The sequence below is a fragment of the Canariomyces notabilis genome (assembly GCF_033297395.1).
Source record: "Canariomyces notabilis strain CBS 508.74 unplaced genomic scaffold N656scaffold_3, whole genome shotgun sequence".
In the NCBI taxonomy this organism is placed as follows: domain Eukaryota; kingdom Fungi; phylum Ascomycota; class Sordariomycetes; order Sordariales; family Chaetomiaceae; genus Canariomyces; species Canariomyces notabilis.
The window spans coordinates 505,722-524,667 of NW_027041825.1; the positions used below are offsets into that span (position 1 = coordinate 505,722).

General features: G+C 55.0%; 5 protein-coding genes across 5 annotated transcripts; 3 read left to right on the forward strand and 2 right to left on the reverse strand.

Annotated features, from left to right (window-relative positions):
• Window positions 1-812: 812 nt before the first annotated feature.
• On the reverse strand, window positions 813-5,977 carry N656DRAFT_725136 (Pentafunctional AroM protein). The gene is made up of 2 exons (XM_064812553.1): window positions 1,171-5,977; window positions 813-1,094 (listed from the first exon to the last, which is right to left on the reverse strand). The coding sequence occupies exons 1-2, from the start codon at window positions 5,827-5,829 to the stop codon at window positions 1,017-1,019; spliced, it is 4,737 nt and encodes a 1,578-aa protein (XP_064673175.1). The 5' UTR covers window positions 5,830-5,977; the 3' UTR covers window positions 813-1,016.
• A 1,186-nt stretch (window positions 5,978-7,163) lies between these two features.
• On the forward strand, window positions 7,164-10,097 carry N656DRAFT_702373 (uncharacterized protein; the record flags this gene model as incomplete). The annotated part of the gene is made up of 4 exons (XM_064811019.1): window positions 7,164-7,527; window positions 7,587-8,601; window positions 8,658-9,397; window positions 9,469-10,097. The coding sequence occupies 4 exons, from the start codon at window positions 7,164-7,166 to the stop codon at window positions 10,095-10,097; spliced, it is 2,748 nt and encodes a 915-aa protein (XP_064673176.1).
• Window positions 10,098-10,354: 257 nt separating this feature from the next.
• Window positions 10,355-12,083, reverse strand: N656DRAFT_834777 (uncharacterized protein; the record flags this gene model as incomplete). The annotated part of the gene is made up of 3 exons (XM_064818732.1): window positions 10,355-11,553; window positions 11,636-11,984; window positions 12,024-12,083. 3 exons carry the CDS (start codon window positions 12,081-12,083, stop codon window positions 10,355-10,357), a joined length of 1,608 nt encoding a protein of 535 aa, XP_064673177.1.
• A 1,774-nt stretch (window positions 12,084-13,857) lies between these two features.
• N656DRAFT_775524 (uncharacterized protein) lies at window positions 13,858-14,667 on the forward strand. Its single transcript, XM_064814454.1, has one exon. It carries the CDS (start codon window positions 14,329-14,331, stop codon window positions 14,572-14,574), a length of 246 nt encoding a protein of 81 aa, XP_064673178.1. The 5' UTR covers window positions 13,858-14,328; the 3' UTR covers window positions 14,575-14,667.
• A 1,136-nt stretch (window positions 14,668-15,803) lies between these two features.
• N656DRAFT_702379 (general substrate transporter) lies at window positions 15,804-17,469 on the forward strand (the record flags this gene model as incomplete). Its single annotated transcript, XM_064811021.1, has 2 exons — window positions 15,804-15,952; window positions 16,014-17,469. 2 exons carry the CDS (start codon window positions 15,804-15,806, stop codon window positions 17,467-17,469), a joined length of 1,605 nt encoding a protein of 534 aa, XP_064673179.1.
• Between the last annotated feature and the right edge of the window lie 1,477 nt (window positions 17,470-18,946).

Below are 18,946 nucleotides of genomic sequence, written 5' to 3' on the forward strand. Positions count from 1 at the left end.
AATGATGCCGATGATGCTTACTTTGATGTTGAGGACTCGAAAATGCATGACGACTCCAAAACTGGGACGCGGAAGGGCAGTTCCGGGATGACCTACCTCGAGCCTACCTACGTAGTGGGTTACTGGATTGTAGATGAGGGAGTGCATTGTACCATACCCTAGTGTAGACCCCAGAGTACCTACCGTACCATACACAGAAACCACCTAACCTACCTTACATTGGAGTCATTAGAGTTATGACACCTTCCCACCTTACTGCGCCCCCACTTACCCTACCTGCCCGGCCCGGGTACGGTAGCTAGGCTCGCTAGGTTGCTACCTTACCTTTTAGCAAGGCTGAGCAAGGCCAAACAGCTGAACCAGCAAGGACTCGACTGCATACCATTTACAACATACATATGGTCCCCTTAACTTAGTTTCCTGCCGCTTCCAAGCTACCTTGGTTGACTTGCCAGGTTTCTGTAAGATCTGTACATACATAAGGTACGTACCCAGTCCCGCGGCACGGGGCAAATATGTCACAGCTGCATGACATACCCGCGTTGTCGTCACGATGCTTCATCCTTCCAACCAATGAGATTGGCAAATTGGAGGACCCTGAAAAGCAAACGAGGGCACAGCTGAATGGGGATGGGGATGACTTGGTGTAACTCCCTGGTACAGGACTGTACCTGTCGCTTCTTGACCATGTTGCGAGAAAGGTTGAGCGTATCCGCAAGCCTACCTTACCTTATCTCCACAGGGAGCTGCTACACAGGTCGTGATCTACACAGACAAAGCATTAGCTGGCAGGTCTCAATGATAGAGCATGCATTGCAAAGTACAGTGCCCAAGATGCGCGAATACTGCGTGAGACGCAGTACGTATGCTGTTCTAAGGCATCGCCCGGAAAACAATTTTTTTGCCCTATCTCTAGGGCAGTTTTGGTCCTAAAGCGGCAGATCTATCTCATGTTCCCATCTCGCTCGGCGGATACTCTCCAAGCTGAAACCCGCCGAGTTAAACGGCACAGCCCGCTAATGGTCAACCTCGTCCCCCATCACAGCAGCCCGAGCGTCCGCATAGAGCGGCCGGATCCCCGTCCAAAGCTGGAACTAGATAGCACACCGTCTCGTTAGCAACTCGTCTCGAAATAAACCTCTCTCCCCTCCAGCCACTGCCAAAACGTACCTGGTACCATCCCTGCGAGGCAAGCACCTCCAGCCCGGGGATGGTCTTCCAGCCGGCATCCTCGGCCAGCTGCATCAGCGGTGTGAGCCTCGGCGTGTACGCCATCTCCAACAGCACACGGGCTCCGGGCTCCACGGCGCCTCCTTCGACCGTATGCCTCAGCGCGGTAACAAGCACCTCGCGCATGCCCTGGTCGATGGGCTTGTCCGCGGGTATGGTGCTGATGATAACCGAGGGAAGCCCCTCGGTGCCAGTGGTGAGCTGCTCCGGCGTGGACAGCCACTGGATCTTGTACGCCTCCGGGAATCCGTTGGCGAGTTCCTTGACGCGCTCCGGCGTCCGTGCCACGACGTAGATTGGTGAGTAGCCGAGGTAGTGAAGGGCGTAGATAGCGGCGCGGGTGGTCCCGCCCGAACCCACCACCATGGCGGACCCGGAAGTCGCCTGTCTCCGCTTCACGATGCCGGCTGACCGCAGCGAGAAGACCATGCCGAGCCAATCAGTGTTTTCTCCAACGAGGATCGTGGATTTCTCCCCGCTGCTGCTGCGGCTGGGCGACGGAATTATGGTGTTGACTGCGCCAATGGCTCGTGCGGCATCTGAGATTTGGTCTAAGAGGGACATGATGTCCAACTTGAGTGGAATGGTCACGGAGGCGCCGCCGAAGTCTGGGGATCGAATAATGTCAAGCACATCAGAAACGGCGTCCGTCTCAAAGAGCGAGTACTGATGGGGAAGCCCAGTTGCGCCGAACAGCGTGTTATGTAGTGCTGGCGAGCGCGAGGAGCTAATAGGCTTCCCAAAAAGGTAGAACGACTTGGGTTCTAGCTGGCCGATGAGGGCCAAGGCCTGCCGGATCTCGGTAGCTGACAGCTGCCCTGGGGCTGCCTTGTAAGGTAGTGCCGGGTGAGAGACTGGCGTCATGAAGCCATTGAGCACCCTGCTGAGTTTTCCTGCAGTGCCCATGTTTAGCGTGATCATAGGTTTGTCGTGAGCCGCCAGCATCTTTTCCTTAAAGTTCACCAGGGCAAAGTTATCGGCGATGTCACGAGCCACGCCCACAAGCTTGATGACATCCCCGTATTGCAACGCTTTGTTGTAGAACGGGATCCAGCTTCCATTCTTCCACGACAGCTGACCCTGCGGGTCATGGTGCGAAGCAATGATGCGGGTAGGGCCCTTTGATTCGCTCACTTCCTGTAGGATGTCGTCCGGCATGGTCAACTCTAGGTCAAGGAACTCCACTCCGGTCCGCAAGCCAATGTGGTACAGTTGGCGAGCCAGCTCGTAGTCGTTGTCGGGAAATCTACCTCCCTGGCTGGCAGTGCGCACCGTATAAACGATGGGAATCTCTGCTGCGGACCTAAGGAGCGCAACCTGGGTAGCGACAAACTCCGGTTCGTAACTCTCCAGTAAGTCTACGCGCAACTCTACAGCGTCAGACCCCACAACCACCTGGGAAATGATACCGATCGCGGCAGAAACATTAGGAACTGTCAGTGAAACGAAAAAGGAATGCGTCTTGGCAACGACCTCCTCCCAGAATGTAGATTGGCCGCAAATCACGGATAAAAAGCGGCTGAAATCCGCCGGAGCTTCAAGCAGGACCTTGGAGCCGTCCTGGTGCGGACTGTGGTACTGGAAGTTGCTGCACTCCTGGAACCACGGTTTGCGGCGCAAGTAGACCTCACGGATATTTTCCGAGTAGGCCGGGCGTGTCTTGTCCCTCAGAAGATACTCGACGACTTGGTCGGTATCGCGGTGGACAAGGAGAACGCAGCCACCATTCTTCTGGTACGAGATAAGCAGCTTACGTGCCTCCTCCGTCTCGACGATTCCGCCGCCACAGGAGAAGATGTAGCCCTTGGACTGGTTCTTGATCACATCCTCGAGGAGATCAAGCTCGGCCTTCCGGAATCCTTCCCAGCCTCGTTCACCGCGAATGATATCAGGAATCGTCATTCCTTCTCTCCTCTCCAGCTCAACATCCAGATCCACCAGAGGTCGCTTGAGGAGCTCTGACACCCACCGGCCAGCCGTAGACTTTCCTGCGCCACGCATTCCAATAATGAAGATAGATCGGTCACTGGTTGAAACCGGAGTCTTCGCAGTGTGCTTCGCATGCGGATCCTCTTCTCCTTCCAGGTGCACACCGAACGACTGGGACATGATGTCCCACCAACCCGGCCAGGTTTTGGCGGTGCACTCGCGCTCAAGAATGAGCACCGGATGAGGAGACAGAGTCGACAGGACAGCAAAGCTCATGGCCACGCGATGGTCGTCGTAGCAGTAGATGCCGTCGCTGGGGTTTTGTAGTTCTTTGTATGGTCTCCCTATCACCTCGATGCCGTCCTCCAGCTCGGTACAGTGAACTCCAAACTTGGCTAGCTGGTCTTTCATAGCCGCTATCCTGTTGCACTCCTTGACACGTTGATTGGCAATCCCCGTGATTTGAGTAGTCCCAGAGGCGACGGCGGCAAGCACTGAGGCTGTTAGGAAAGCGTCCGTCATTGGTTCCATATCGACGTGTTTGATTGCCTTGAGTGTGCCGATCGGCGGGCCAGTGACGGTGGTCGACGTGTCGGTCTGCTCTACAGTGCAACCCATGGGCCGAAGTACTTCGACAGCGAAGCGGGCGTCTCCCTGAAGTGACTTGGAACCAATGTTCGGTATGGTGCACGTTGTACCGGTTATAGCAGCGACAGCTAAGGGGTAGGTCGCCGAGCTAGCGTCGCTTTCAATGACATAATCGGCCGGGTTCCTGTAAACACCTTGGGGAATAAAATAGGTGTTGGCGTCCTCGGATGATCTCTGGACATTGATTCCGAAAGAGGCCATCATAGCAATGGTCATGTCGATGTAAGGCTGGGAAATCGGCTTGCCGCCTACTAGTCGCAGAGTGACGGGCTTGTGCGCATAAGGGGCGGCCATCAAGATGGACGAGACGTACTGTGAGGAGACAGTGGCAGCCAGCTCGATCACGCCACCAGCGAATCCTGCGGCAGCATCTACTTGCACCGGCAAGCTCTTTTCTTTCTCAAGATATTTGACACCCACGCCGTTCGAGCGGAGGGCGTCCACAAGCGGACCAATAGGCCTCACCTTCATTCTCGCATTGCCGGTGAGGATGGTGGAAGACACCGTGGACGGCGAACAGAGCGCAACAACAGATGTGAGGAATCGCGATGCAGTGCCCGCATTGCCCAGGTACAGGGGCTCATCGCTGGCCTGCAACTTCCCGCCCTTGCCCTTGACGACAAGGACTTCTCCGGCATCCTCCCAGGAGTAAGTTGCGCCTCGGAGCTGAGCGATGGCAGTCAACATGTATTGAGTATCATCCGAGTGCAGGAGACCGTGAATGCGCGTTGTACCCTCCCCGAGGGCGGCCAAAACAAGAGCGCGGTTCGAGATGCTCTTGGAGCCCGGGGGTGTCACGCTGACAGAGAGTTTTTGGGGAACACCCGGGAAGACGCGGATGGAGGGTGAGAGGATGATTCGGATAGCTCGGTCTTCAACTACGCTCGCTTTGGGCTCGTAGGTCCTCCCAATGGCCGAGAGTAACACAATCTTCTTTTTCCGGCCTTCGTTCTTCTTGTCCACAGCCATCTTTTGTAGCAAGACATCAACCGGACACTCCTTGCCGGCCGTCAACTTGACAATGCGCTTGTCCTGGAGTGATGTGGGCAGCTCGTAGCTCGCGATGCACTTGGTCAAGCGGGCAACAGCACCAGGTCGGAGAACGCCCAAGAAACGGGCCAATTCAGCCTCCTTGACCATTCCAATGGCGACGCATTCGCCGTGGAGGACCTGTGGGGTGAGTATGGCCTCATAGGCATGGCCAATCGAGTGGCCAAAGTTGAGCAGGTTGCGCAATCCACCCTCTCGCTCGTCCGACGACACCACTTCAGCCTTGACGCGAGCGGATCCTAGAACAATGCGCTTGAGTATGTGGCGTATTGGTGCGAGGCGACCGGCAGCACCCGTCGATTTGGATCGAATGGCTTCGAGGATCGCCGTGGCGTTCTCCTCGAGGGCGGTGAACTCGGTCTCGTTCCAGATGGCGGCCGTCTTGATTACCTCGGCCATGCCATTGATGAACTCGCGCACCGGCAGCGTCTCGAGAAACTCAAGGTCGATGTATATGCGGCGCGGTTGCCAGAAAGCGCCAATCAGGTTTTTGCCCATGGGGGTGTCGATGGCCGTCTTCCCGCCAATGGAGGAATCAACCATGGCGAGAAGCGTAGTCGGAACCTGCACGAAACGGATGCCGCGCATAAAGGTGGCAGCGACGTATCCGATCATGTCACCAATGACGCCGCCGCCAAGAGCGATAATGACGGTGTCGCGGGTACATTGGTGCGACAGCATCCAGTCCTCAATCTCGGCTTTAGTCTCGCGGCCTTTGGAGTACTCGCCGGGCGGGATGGCGTAAGTGAGCAGGCGAACATCTTTCGGGGCAGCCTTCTCAAAGACAGCCTGGAAGGCTGGGCCGTAAAGGGGAAAGAGGTTTGTGTCGGTGATGAGGACGTAGGTGGACGATGAGAGATTCTGCAGCAGGTCGTGAGTCACGAAGCTCAGCCAAATGCCGTGGTCGACAATGATGTCTTCTTTGCCGAGAATGGCGATCCGCGTGGGATCGGACCCGCTAGTACCTGCCATGGTTCTCAGACTGCGCGTGAGGGCTCAATTGGGCCCGACGTACGCCTGCAGCGTCGACGGCAACGGGGGGGCAGGCAGAGCGGTTGTTTGGCTGAAAGGAAGGTTTCCGGAAGAATGAACTGCGGAATTTTGGTGGGGACATTTGCTCGGCGCGCCGCCGCCGTTCACGGAGTTTGGCGGGGTAGTAAAATACACTAGCGTTACCCAACTACCGGTACCGGTAATACCATAATTACACGTACTGTATTGTACACCGCGTTCCATTTAGTGTGAAGTGGGTTCGAAAGTTCAAACACGATCATCAACCCGCTGAACAAACGAAACTCACACAATTTACTACGGATGATGTTAAGGTAATCAAGCAGTTTCACGGCAATGTTAGGAGGATGATTTTCACCTGGTCCAACTTCTAATGAAACAGGAGCACAACGATTCTACGGATCGATTTTTGAAATCTGATAACAAAGATCTGTTTCTAATGGCCTCCGTATACGGATAGTCCTCTCATCTGTCATAATTCAGCATAAAAGCGTACTGTACAGACTGATCGGCCACCGTTGGTCGGTGCTCAGGGTGGGTCACTGCTGCAGTGCTGCTGCCGTCAAACGGGATGCTTCAATTCACGCTGCTGTGACCCCGCAGTGCCTTACTGAAACTACCAGTAGTACCTATACTTGGGCAAACTTGACGAAAGTGCAAACAATCAAGCAGCAACCCAGGACCTTGCTGACCGATCTTTCGCAGCATAATAGCCTCCCGTCCCGTCACCATCGCTGCAGCATCCCGACACATACTTAACACACATGCCCTGATGGTTCAGGCAGGCTCTGCGAATAAAGCGGAATAATACCACCACCGCGCCATGGAAACACAGCAGCGGGGTTGTTCCACAACCCTCAGCCCCGACCTGCTGCTGCCTTCAGTTCGGAGCATGCTGAGAAAGCCACCAATTTCTTGGCTCGATACAACAAGCATCAAGAGCTTTTTGTGCGTCGGCATTGCTGCCCTAGGTGCCCTCTGAGTCAGAGGATGGAAGCTTTGATATAACATGTCGTTGGAGTTGGAATCTCCAAACCCGGTGTGTTGGCTGCGAGTTGCCTGGGGCTGAGATCCGAGGTTCCCCAATTGCGGTCTAGCTCCTGGAGCTACCCCTGACCCTGATGAACCAAGCTCGTCGACTTGATGAATATAAATCGGGAGAGCTCGACCAAGGGATGCTACAACAGCTGCTGAGCAACTAGTGTAGTGTGGGCTCTTACAGCTTGTCTTTATCTTAGTTGTGGTCGCTGACATATCCTCCTCCGCTCTCTCTCAGAGTAACTGCTCCGTGCAACATGGCGTCTCCCAAGTCCGTCTTGTCCAAGACGCTGCAGAGTATCACTCTCAGCAAGATCCGCGAGTTGGAATCCCGCCACAAGTCATACGAGGCCCGAAAGCGAGAGTACGTGGCCAAAGCCGATGCGGCCCTCGACGAGCGAGATCGTCTTGCCTGTCTTCTGGATGCTGTCAGGGAGCTCTACCCGGCGGCTGCTAAAGACCCGGCCCTCACAAACGTTGAACGCTGGCTGGCGCAGTCTCGGTACGATGCCTCAATCCCCGTATCCAAACTGGCCAGCTTCAACCGCCAGCTCCGCGCCAAGCTTGACATCCAGAGCCGCAAGCTGGACATGGCCCATCTTTATTCTCGTTTGTTGACAGGTAAGCTGCAAGGACGCCGCCAAAAATGTCCACCGCCTCGTACTAACCACCTCACCTAGAATGGATGGATCAGCCGATACTCGAGTCGCTCCCTGTCTCGGCCGACGATCCGGATACTGACTCCTTTGAGCTCGTTGAGCGTCAGCGCCAGCGGCTAAGTGAACTCGTCGACAGGTTCGAATCTGTCGTGTTAGAGCCGCTCGAGACCGATGAGAAAGAGATTCGATCCTTCCTCGACCGCCTGTTTCCCGATGAGGAAAGCCAGAAGGCTCTCGAGCAGCTGCGCAAGAAGATCGCTGATGCCAGCTCTAGCTTCATGTCCGAAACGAGCCCGTTCAACGAGGACTCTCTCACCAGCTGCATCAAGGGTCTCCTGACCGAGGACATCCTCAGCGACGAAAAGCAAGCTATCCTCCGCGATTTCCTGGAAAGTGAGGTGGCCAAGGCAGAGATTGCCGATGTCCTCAACATGCGTTTCTCCGACTTAAAGCAGTGGCATTGGGACGCAGGCAAAGACGGCATACGTGTTATGCCGCGCGCCGGCCTGAACGGCAAATACCGTATCTGGGCCGATGATGACATTCTTCAGATGATATTTGTCCAGTATGTCGGCATCAGGTTGTGCAACATTATCAAGCCTGCCCTTAAGTCGTTCATGTCGGACGTTTGCGCCAGGAACCTCGATGGCCACAGAGCACCGTCCGAGACCGAAACCGACAGGCGTCGTTATTACGTACCCAACAACAGTTTACTCAACAGCAGCATGCGCAATTCAAGCCTCGAGCCCCATCGTAAGGCCGAATATCTGGAAACCTTCTTCCTTTCGCAGCTTCCTGCGACTGAAACATCGCTCTTTGACGGTGACAACAAATATGACGACGATGACGATGATGATAGCGAGGATAGCCGACCTGTGGACCTGAACAGCCCTCCGCAGAAGCGCTCGGGCATCAAGCAGCAGCTCTTGCGGCGCCTAACCTCCGAATTGATCGTCCATCGTCTCCGAGGTGTGACCTATGAGAACCGAACAAATCCCGGAGCCGGTGTGGCTCTGCTGCAAACAGATTTGCAATGGTCTGAACCCTGCCTCCGTTAAGCGTACGGCTGAAACTGACAAATGCGACCGGCAGGTATGCGACTGGCCTCTCTCACAGCACCGTCTTTGCTGTTATGCGCTATGTCGGTTTTGGCCAGGACTGGATCGACTTCTTCAAGAAGTATCTGGAATCTCCGCTGAACCTAGACGCTGCGTCTGACGACCGGCCTCAGCTTGGCCCGCGCATCCGCAAGCGCGGTGTTCCCATGGCACACGCCTCCGAGAAGTTAACTGGGGAGCTGGTGCTCTTCTTCATGGACCTTGCGGTAAATCGCGAGACAGGCATCCTGCTGTACCGCCTGCATGATGACATCTGGCTTGTCGGTGAACCCGAGCGAAGCGCCCAGGCGTGGACTTGCATGCAGTCCTTTGCCAGGATCTTTGGGCTCGAGTTCAACAGGAGCAAAACCGGGTCTGTCTACCTTCCGGGAAACTCCAAGAAAGACGCAAAGATTGCGGAGACGTTGCCAGCGGGGCCGGTCAGCATCGGATTCCTGCGTCTGGATCCGCAGTCCGGGAAGTGGACAATCGATCACAAACTCGTACTGGCGCATGTCGAGCAACTCAAGAAACAGTTGACTGAATGCAAGAGCGTCCTATCATGGGTCCAGACGTGGAATAGCTGCATTGGTCGCTTCTTCAGCCACACTTTTGGTGAGCCAGCCTACTGCTTCGGGCGCGACCATGTCGACGAGGTCCTGGATACATACCGAAACATGTTGCGGAAGCTGTTCCCTGGCGCAGGAGGGAAGGAGGGAAGTGTGGTCGAACACGGTAAGCCGCACTGCCAATCTTAGCACTTTCCGGCCGATGACGCAACCGGACTAACCATGCTCCTGCACTAGTCAAGCAAATGATACAGGATCGTTTCGGCATTTCGGATCTTCCCGATTCCTTTATCTTCTTGCCAGAGCAGCTGGGAGGTTTGGGTCTACGGAACCCATTCGTAGGCCTGTTCCTGGTTCGCAACAAGATCACTCAAACGCCCGAGGATCTTGTCAATGAATACCTCAAGAAGGAGAGAGAGGAGTATCTTGAAGCCAAGAGACAGTTTGAGTCGTGTTCCGAACAAGACCTGCGCCGCCGGATACGCTGGATCTACACAGACGACGAGGACTTGGAGGAATCGTGTGCCGTCCCAGACTCGGAGAGGCACACCTTCTTCTCACTTGAGGAGTTCAGTCGCTTCCGTGAGCGTAGCAGTTCCAAGTTTCTCGAAACGTTCAAACAACTCGTCTCGGTCCCGGGGACAGAGGAGATAGCGCTGAGCCGGGAGGTCAAGAACGGCCTCCCCGACTTCGTCCTCGCTGACAGCGTCCGGCTCGACTCGGAGAAGAGATGGTTTTTGCAACTCTATGCGAAGGAGCTCCTGGAGGATTTTGGCGGGCTGAGCCTTGTGGACAAGCAGTTCCTGCCCGTTGGTGTTTTGTCGATGATGAGGGGCAAGAAAGTCAGCTGGAACATGGTCCTCTGAACGTTGAGTCACGGACGATTTGGGGAGCGCCATGCGTCAAAGTACGGTACTATTACTATCATGCACGCCGTTATATCGTACACACCATTATGTTTCAGTGCTCGAGGTTGAAGTTGGGGCAGGTTGGGCGGCCTTGTCAGGGTCAACCAGTTTGTCTTCCTCCATGTTCAGCCAGTCATGTCCTCGGCTCCTTGCTGTCACTCCTCCTCTTGGTATGTCTTCCCTCACCAGCCGGAGCGGCCCGGCATTCCCCTTTGTCATACTGGGCCAGCGGCAACAGCCAGCTCCTCGTGCGAGTCATAGCGCCCTCGAACGAGATCCGCTTCTTCTGGGCGGACGCCAGGTTGTCTGTACCAGAGTTTATGGCCTGCCCAGCATACGGCAAACAGAATGAGACTGATGTATGCAGCAAAAAAATCGCTCGTGTTCCAGTCCATGAATACGGTGAACCCTTGTGTCAGAGCGACGAGGATGTTGAAAAACAGGCCGTATATGGCCGTGTAAGGCTGGAACCGCGAGATGTAGGGCAGGCTGGACCGGTCAATGCCCTGGGCCTTCAGCGCGCGCATGAAATAGAGATGCGAGAGGCAAGTGCTTCCCCAAGTGGTCAGGCCTGCCACAGCGGTTATGTTGAGCAGCCAGTTGAACACCTTACTTCCTTCGGCGGATAGGTTGAGGAACCCGAGCAAGCCGAATGCTGCCGTAACGCCGACGGCGTAGATCGGAATGCCTCGCGCGTTCGTCTTCTTGAAAATCCCCGGCGCCTGGCCGTCCTCGGCGAGTGCAACTAGCACGCGGCTGCCGGAGTAAACATTCGAATTGGCCGCAGACAGCACGGCGGTGAGCAGCACGGCATTGATGATATCCGGCAGGACCTTGACGCCGGCGCGTTGTGCGGCAATGACCAGCGGCGAGCCCGATGCGTTGGAGGAACCACTGAGCAAGTTGGGGTCGCTCGACGGCACGACCATGCCCATGAGCCATATGCTGACCACAAACAGGGCCATGATACCCCAGAAAGTAACCCTAATGGCCCTCGGGACCGTCTTGCCCGGGTCACGAGCCTCACCGGCACCGACACCAACCAGCTCTGCACCCTGGTAAGCGAACGCAGCCTGGATTATCACCGCCCAGAAGCCCACGAATTTTCCCGTCGCACCCTCAACCAGGTATTCGGCGAAGGGGCCGGGATCGTGCCAGTACTTGAAGCCCAGTACGCCCTCCTGGCCAGCGCCGGCGGCCATGCAAATGGCAAAGATGATGAAGCCAACAATGGTGATGACCTTGAGACTCGATAGCCACATCTCAAGCTCCCCGTATATGCCGACGGGCAGGTAGTTGATGAGGGTGAAGGCGACCCAAAAGACGGCGATCAGTATACCGATATTCACGTCGGGGTTCCAGTACTGTATTATGAGCCCCGATGCAGTGAGGGAGAGGGCGTATGTGATAGCCCCTGACCATCAGCCACGTTAGCGTTCGATCGAAGGACAACTGCAGCAGGCAGAAAGGGGCACCTCAACTCGGCTTCAACTCACATGCAAACCAATAAAGCCACCCAACGGCGAACCCCAAACTCGGATCAACGAAGCGTGTCGCATACGCCGAGAAGGCGCCGGCAGTCGGCATATACGTCGCCATCTCCCCCAGGCAGACCATGACGGACCACAGCATGGTGCCGACAAAGACATACGAGATGAGGCATCCGGCGGGACCCGCCTTGGTCAGCGCCGTGCCCGTGCTCAGGAAGAAGCCCGTTCCAATGGTGCCGCCGATGGCGATGAAGTTCAGATGCCTCCCGGACAGCTGCCTCTGCAGCTCGCCCTGGCGGGTCGAGTCGGCGCCGTCGTCACGGACGCCATAGCCCCCGTCGGACCCAGCCTTCTTCTCGGCGAAAACACCACCACCACCCCCGCCGCCGCTGACGGTGACCACGGACGCGGCCGAGCCAGCCGGGTAGGGCAGCCACGGTTCAGTGGCCTTCATTTACCCTGCTTTTTCTTTCCCTTTTCCGCCTTCTTCCCGCCCTCCGAGACGCGCCGGTCGGTCTGATGTAAACCGTGGTACTGTAGGGAGTCAATCGTGAAGGAATCCAAGATGGGAAAATAGTTAGGTAAAAGAGACAGGGGCTGTGGGTTCAGATGTGGACCATGCCAGCTCTCGGCGCGACTTCAAGCAGGCAACGAGCGCAGAGAGAATCATGCGACAGCAAACAGCACACAACCAGGCGAGACGGGCGAACAACAAGAAGCAACAAATGGAAACACCAGGGGGGAAAAGTCAGATCCCAAGGAGAAAACCCGGTTGCTTGTGGGCGCTTTCTCCCTGGCCCTGACCCCGCCAGGAGAGCATATCTCCGAGCGAGGTGAGCATTTTCAGTTTGCCATAGTGTAGTGTAGGTCTCTCCGGCAAGACGGGTTGGTTGGTGACTCCCAACAAGAGCCAAAGAGTCACAGTACAGCCCAGATGGGCCCCGCTACTCGCGGGCGAAGGACAAAAAATTTTTTTCGTGTATGAATACACCCTCGACCCTGCGCTGCAAACCTGTTTTCGGTCTCAATGTGGGTAAGTATCGTGGATGAGAGATGGACCCTTAGGTTCACGAAAAAATCTCAGGGGTAGCTTGACGAACTGACGTACGCCTGAATGAAAAAAACGTCGATGTCAACACCCAGCACTTGCACATATTGCACGACGCTGGGCATGCTTGCGGCATTCCCTCCGCTCATATAGTGATGCCTGCAGGACACATGCCGCTGGGTAGGTATTGCAGACCCCGTGGGATGACTGACTCCAGGAGCCAGCGCGGGCGGCCTTGAACCATTCCAGCAGCAACATCAGAACGAAATAGCGTTACAGCGACACTGGCATTGCTAAACCCGAAAATACGGCCGGGCTCCACCGGCGATCTCGGGTGAGTGAGTCCTCGGTGTTCGGGGGTACCCGGGTTCCAGAACAAACTGACATACAAACCCAAGTAACTAACTGCCAAGAATGGAGCTCGGCGGAACCCCCACGAGTGGCGACTGGCAACGAGAAAAACCTTTGGTGTTCTACACGAGTACAGGTAGTGTAAAGCCGGCGTAAGGCGTCATGGACAGAGAAACGACGTGCAAAATCACTGGACGGTATTATGTGTAGAAACCATCGAAAAGGTTCGCTGACAAATGTTATCTGATGCCTCCCAGGGACTACACAATGATCCCATCTACGTATACCCATTGTCCAACGTTAGGACGGCAATGCAAGAGGGCACGCAACTCACGTCAAAAGTTCACAACCACACCATCTCGTGCAAAAGCGGCAAGACCTTCTCAAATCTCGGGCGCTAGAGGACAAGATGCGCCTCGGCTCCTGTGGTCCTGGTGGATACCTGCTCGTAAAGTATGTGAGATCCTGGTCAAACCTCGCGGGAATAAACGAGAAAGTTTTGACCCTGAGATCAATACTCGCGTAATCACAGGTACCTCATACATTCTTCGTGCTCCGTAACCGTTCTTGTGCAGATCTCTGGTCCTTGGCGGGCGATAAATCGTATTTCTGTTAGGTATAGTGACAGCGAGGAACCCGGCTGTCGAATCCATACGTATTAGCGCAGGGCGAAATGCTGCGATTTCCTCACTCTCCCCAGATGTCGTGCATATTTCAAGTTTCGAGAGCAAGCAGCTACCTATTCGATGTCTATTCGGCAGCGATTGCCGGCGAACCCGCGCCTGGCCGGGCTCCGAAACCCTGGACCGTTGGAGGGCTAGAGTAGGATGTCGGCATCTGGGCCGAGCCGTCTCCACCGCAAAAGCCGGACACATCAGGCGTCCCGTCCTTCGGATTGCAACCATAAACAAAGGATCTTATGGCGCTTAGCCAGCGGATGTTAACAGAATCTCGAGACTTCATTCACTGTTGCCAACGACGTGGCACGATGCGCCGTACATAGCACGCTTGACCTGGTGGCCCCTTGACCTTCCTGAGACTGAGAGAAGCAATCAAGCCGAGAAGGCAATCGCCGGATTGATGAATCGCATGCTTGCAAAGGATCACCCTCCCTCTCCAGTTGATGGTGGAGTGCTAAACATCCACTACTAGCACTTTCCTAGCACAACCCATCTCGCGCAGTGGGTTTATGTACATGCCAGGCAGTCCATTCCTGATCGCCGACCAATTCCATGTCAGACACTGTGCCCCTAGGTAAACGTTAATGAAGCAAGAAGGGCCGATGATGATTCTAGGCGCGATGCTTGGCCTGGCTCCGGAAAGCTCAGCCCTGGCATCGGGTGGTTGTGCTCTGGGTGTCGTCTCCCACCGTTGGGAAACAGTATTGCTTGCGGGAAAGAGAGAGAGACAGCAAGAGGAAGCCGATCGCGAACGCTTGGCCTTGCCCAAACGGGAACATTTCTCTGGAATCGACCAATCAGGCCCGCCCAAGCTTGTCGTCCCTTGTCGATCCGCGCGCATTAGTCGCGCCGATTCAAACGCGTAACCAGATGCTATCTCGAGGCTATGTATTTAAGACGTCGCGAAAATCTCAGGGGTCTTTCTTTCTTTCTTTCTTTCTTTCTTTCTCTTTGCTCTTGTTTTTGGTTCTCTTTTCCCCCTTTTTCTCTTGGTGTTTTTATTCTCCTTTCTCTTTCTTTACAGGTGTACTGTACTTAGATTGTACAAGTACCTCGATTCGCTTCGAGCCTGCCGTCGCGAGTGGCAGGCAAGAGCTATAGGAACAGGTGACCGGAAAATTGCAGCTGAGCCGGGAACGTTTTCCTTCTTATGGTTCCGTGATGCCGAGGGAACCCGTCGTCTTCCCGGGACCATTGTGCGACCCGATTGCTACTGTGTAGTGTAGCGGTCTGAAATACCGTGACGTTTCGGACGCTGACGACATTGTGGAGGCTCGGCCCGATAAGCTTTGTCAGATTCCAATGCTCCCGTCCGTGTAGTGGACCTTCCGTTCCGTTCAGCTATTCAGTGTCCGGAATAACGTCATTTTACAGAGCATTTTACACAGCGTGAGAATGACGACAGCGCTACGCCCTACAGGTCTGCGCCTTACACTGCAAATAGTGTAATAAGGGTCCATCTATGGCTAGCCAAGGTATCATCGTGGCACCGCAACTGCCGGAGCGAGCACAAGGGTCATGATCGATTATGTACCCAAGGTACCACATGATGTTGACAATTGTGGTTGGATCTTCAAGACCCGACGGCCAAGGACAGGAATGGGATTTGTGCCTCCACTCCGGCTGCATCGGAGGGCTGCTCTCTCCACCTCGATTCTCATGTCGACTCCATGGGGAGACGTGACCTGGGGGACCTCGCGTCTCGCTTTCTTCCGATCAGGTGAGGCTTCCCAGCTTCTAACAGCATTAGTAAAGTACTTAGGTAGTCACTACTTGAACCTGTGGACTGCCATGCGTTTCCGTCCCCAGTGACTCCTTCTCCTTCAGGCTCAGCATCCTAGGAAGGCTCGTCCGACGTCCCAAGGGATAAGACCATCTGCCTAGCAGTACTGTCTCCCGCAGCTCCCACCCACCGCCCAGACTTGTGGCATTGGCATCTTCACAAGCAGTCTCTCTCCGTCTTGTTGAGTTTAGTGATATCACGGCCAGATTATCGTTTGATCATCGCCACGTCTTATAGCACTACTATTCTTCAGTTTACGCAAGATCCGCCCATCCATTGACGGCCGAGCGTGAGCAAGCCGCCGCTGGCAGGATGCCGTTGTTCACCAAACGTCCCGGCTCGAGTCATGGCCCTCTGCCGGCGACCCTCCCGCCGGCAGCGGCTGACCAGAAAATCACTGCTCTAGCCATCTTTCTTGGTGCCGTCGCTAGTATCGGTGGCTTCATGTTTGGCTATGTCAGGTAACATACCTAACCAGGTGTCCATGCCGACCCCAAGCACAATCTCTGACGGTGTATCTAGTGGTCAAATATCGGGCTTTTTCGAAATGGAGGACTATGGCAGACGCTTCGGAGAATATAACGACGCCACGGGCGACTATGACTTCAGCGCTGTTCGCCAAGGCACCATCGTCGGTCTCCTACCAGCCGGCTGTCTCTTTGGTTCTCTCATTGCTGGCAAGATTGCCGATGTTTTCGGCCGCCGGCTGGCGATATCCGGCTCCGCCCTGTTCTGCTGCGTGGGGAACATCATCGAGATCTCGTCTGAAACCGTCTGGGCCCAATTCGCCGTCGGCCGGCTCGTCACTGGGCTGGGTATCGGTGCTCTTTCGGTGGCTGTGCCCATGTACCAGTCCGAGTCGAGCCCTGCCATCCTCAGAGGCGTGCTCATCGCTACATACCAGCTGTTTATCACGCTTGGCATTTGGACCGCCGAAATGATCAACTACGGAACCCACAACATGCCCAACTCTGGGTCGTGGCGGATCCCCAACGGCTTGTCATTCCTGTGGTCCCTGATACTCGGAGCTGGCATCCTCGCCCTGCCCGAGTCACCACGCTATGCTTACCGCATGGGCCGCGAAGAGGAAGCTCGCCGAAGCATTGCGCGTCTAGCAGGCCTCGACCTCCATGCGCCGTCCGTCAATCAGCAAATTGCCGATATCCAGAGCAAGCTGGAAGAGGAGAAGGCTGGTGCGGAAACGACTTGGTACGAGATCTTTACGGGCCCCCGGATGCTGTACCGTACGATACTCGGCATCACTCTGCAGGCGGGACAACAGCTCACAGGGGCGAACTTCTTTTTCTACTACGGCACTACCATTTTCCGAGCCACGGGCATCAGCGACAGTTACGTCACGCAGATTATCCTGGGCTCTGTCAACGTTGCCTGCACGTTCGGCGGCCTGTACGTGGTAAAGAAGTGCGGGAGGAGAAACGCGCTGATGGCTGGAGCTGCCTGGATGATGGTGTGCTTCCTTGTCTACTCTTTCGTCGGCCGTTTTCAGCTCGATCAGACCAACCCGGCCAACACGCCCACGGCGGGCAACGTCCTGATTGCCTTTTCGTGCCTTTTCATCGTCGCCTTCGCCACCACCTGGGGTCCCCTCGTCTGGGCCGTTGTTGCAGAGCTCTACCCCGCCAGATACCGCGCCCCCGCCATGGCCATCGCGACGGCAAGCAACTGGCTGTGGAACTTTTTGATGAGTTTCTTCACCCGCTTCATCACCGACGCCATCGGCTATCTCTACGGCCTGGTCTTTGCGGGCTGCTGTGCGGCTCTCGTCGCGATCGTTTTCTTCTTCCTCATCGAGAGCAAAGACCGCACCTTGGAGGAGATCGATACCATGTATATGCTCAAGGTCAACCCCATCACCAGCGGCAAGTGGCAACAGCATGAAAAATCAGGCAGCGCCACCCCGAGCGAGCCAGAGACACAGAAGGATGCCGAACATGCCGAGGCTCCTACGGTGGCCTAAACACTAGATAGGGGGTTCGATGTGTACGTAAAAAGGGCGGTGTGGAGTCACGGTTTCCGGGGCGTGATTGTGCTTTCTTTCGGTTTGTTCTTCAAGTGACGAAGAGGTTTTCGGGTTGGGCCTGCATGTCTAGTGGAGTCAAAGCATCTCCCCCGAGACGGGTTCCCGGGAATAGGAGCAAGTCAAATCAGTGCATGATAGGTAGTAACGGAGTAATTGGAAAGTATTTCGTCATGACTGGCGTCTTTTGCACGCATGCTATGCTGCTCAGGTTGTCATCGATATCCCACGTGTCAAAAAGAGTCTTCAGGAAGGATTTCGTGCTTTGTGTCTTGGACCATGTACTGTACGTGGATTAATCTGCTGGCTCAGAGGGCTACGGACATGGCGAGGCACGATATGCCTCAGGCCGGATACCCAAGGTAGATCAGCCAGGATAACCAATTGTTTTTCTGGATACATCAAACAACGATTGTTTCTCTCATTGCTTGCTTGGGATTAGTGAAGGGAAGACTATGGAGACTAAACTGTCCCCTCGTTATGTCCAGCTCAACATGAGTGTCATATGCTTAAGTAACTGACCAGAAGACTCGGATTCGGACTGAACCTTCTGGATTCCGGATAGCTCTCTCTGGGCTGACGTTCTTGGTAGCAGAGGCGCAGAAATGGCGAAAAGAGTGATATATATACTGCTATACACACTCTGACATTCCTGTACCGTGCATACCGGAGTGCCTCTTCGCCGGGGCTAGGAACTTGGGGGCAAACTTCAATCTTCTCTCCTGATGGACAGCTCGTCGACATCCCAAGCAAGGTTGTGACTATGATGCTCGGGCGAGTAGCACGCACTCTCCCATCTAAGACTCCTTTCTAACTTTCCAGTCCAGTTCAACAAAGTACGATCCTTGGTTTCTCTGGGGTGGTAGTTTGATCGTTGTCGGCTGTCATTGGCAATTTACATATGGCTTGAAGCGGAGGGACCATTGCTTTCTTCCTATGTTCTTAGCCGTCTTCCATGTTCCAACTATCGTTCGAGAAATGGTATGCCCCTGGCTAACTTCCCCTTGGTATTGTATCCAAGTGTTTCTGTCAGCGCAGCCAGCAACATCGCCTTCCAACAAGTTGTGTCACAGTATTCTTGGGTAAACACAAACTGCGAATAGTATCAACATGATCCACGCAGTGAAGCTTCTTAGAGACTCACGTAGGTACGTCCATGCCACCAGATATCCTCCGCTGTCATCGCACCCGCAACGCTCTTGAGAAGAGATCCAGTTTCGATCCGGTAGATGTTCGACGATGGGAGCGTATTTTCATCTAACTCGAAATGCTTGTTGTTTCTGCGAAGTGTGTAGATGATGATGCTTCAGTGTCCCTTCCTGGACTCCTGATTTCAGTTTCAAACGTCAGCTGCCTTGTTGTCCGATTCTTTACGCTCCATTGTCCTCACCGCGTACTAGTAACAACTTCTGCCACT

Bases quoted from the DNA above. Each gene is read 5' to 3' on its own strand.
- N656DRAFT_725136 (XM_064812553.1), bottom strand. From the start codon at position 5,829: ATGGCAGGTACTAGCGGGTCCGATCCCACGCGGATCGCCATTCTCGGC. The intron at 1,095-1,170 runs GTACGTTTTGGC...TGTGCTATCTAG, and splicing joins CCTCGCAGGGATGGTACCAG to TTCCAGCTTTGGACGGGGAT.
- N656DRAFT_775524 (XM_064814454.1), top strand. From the start codon at position 14,329: ATGCTTGGCCTGGCTCCGGAAAGCTCAGCCCTGGCATCGGGTGGTTGT.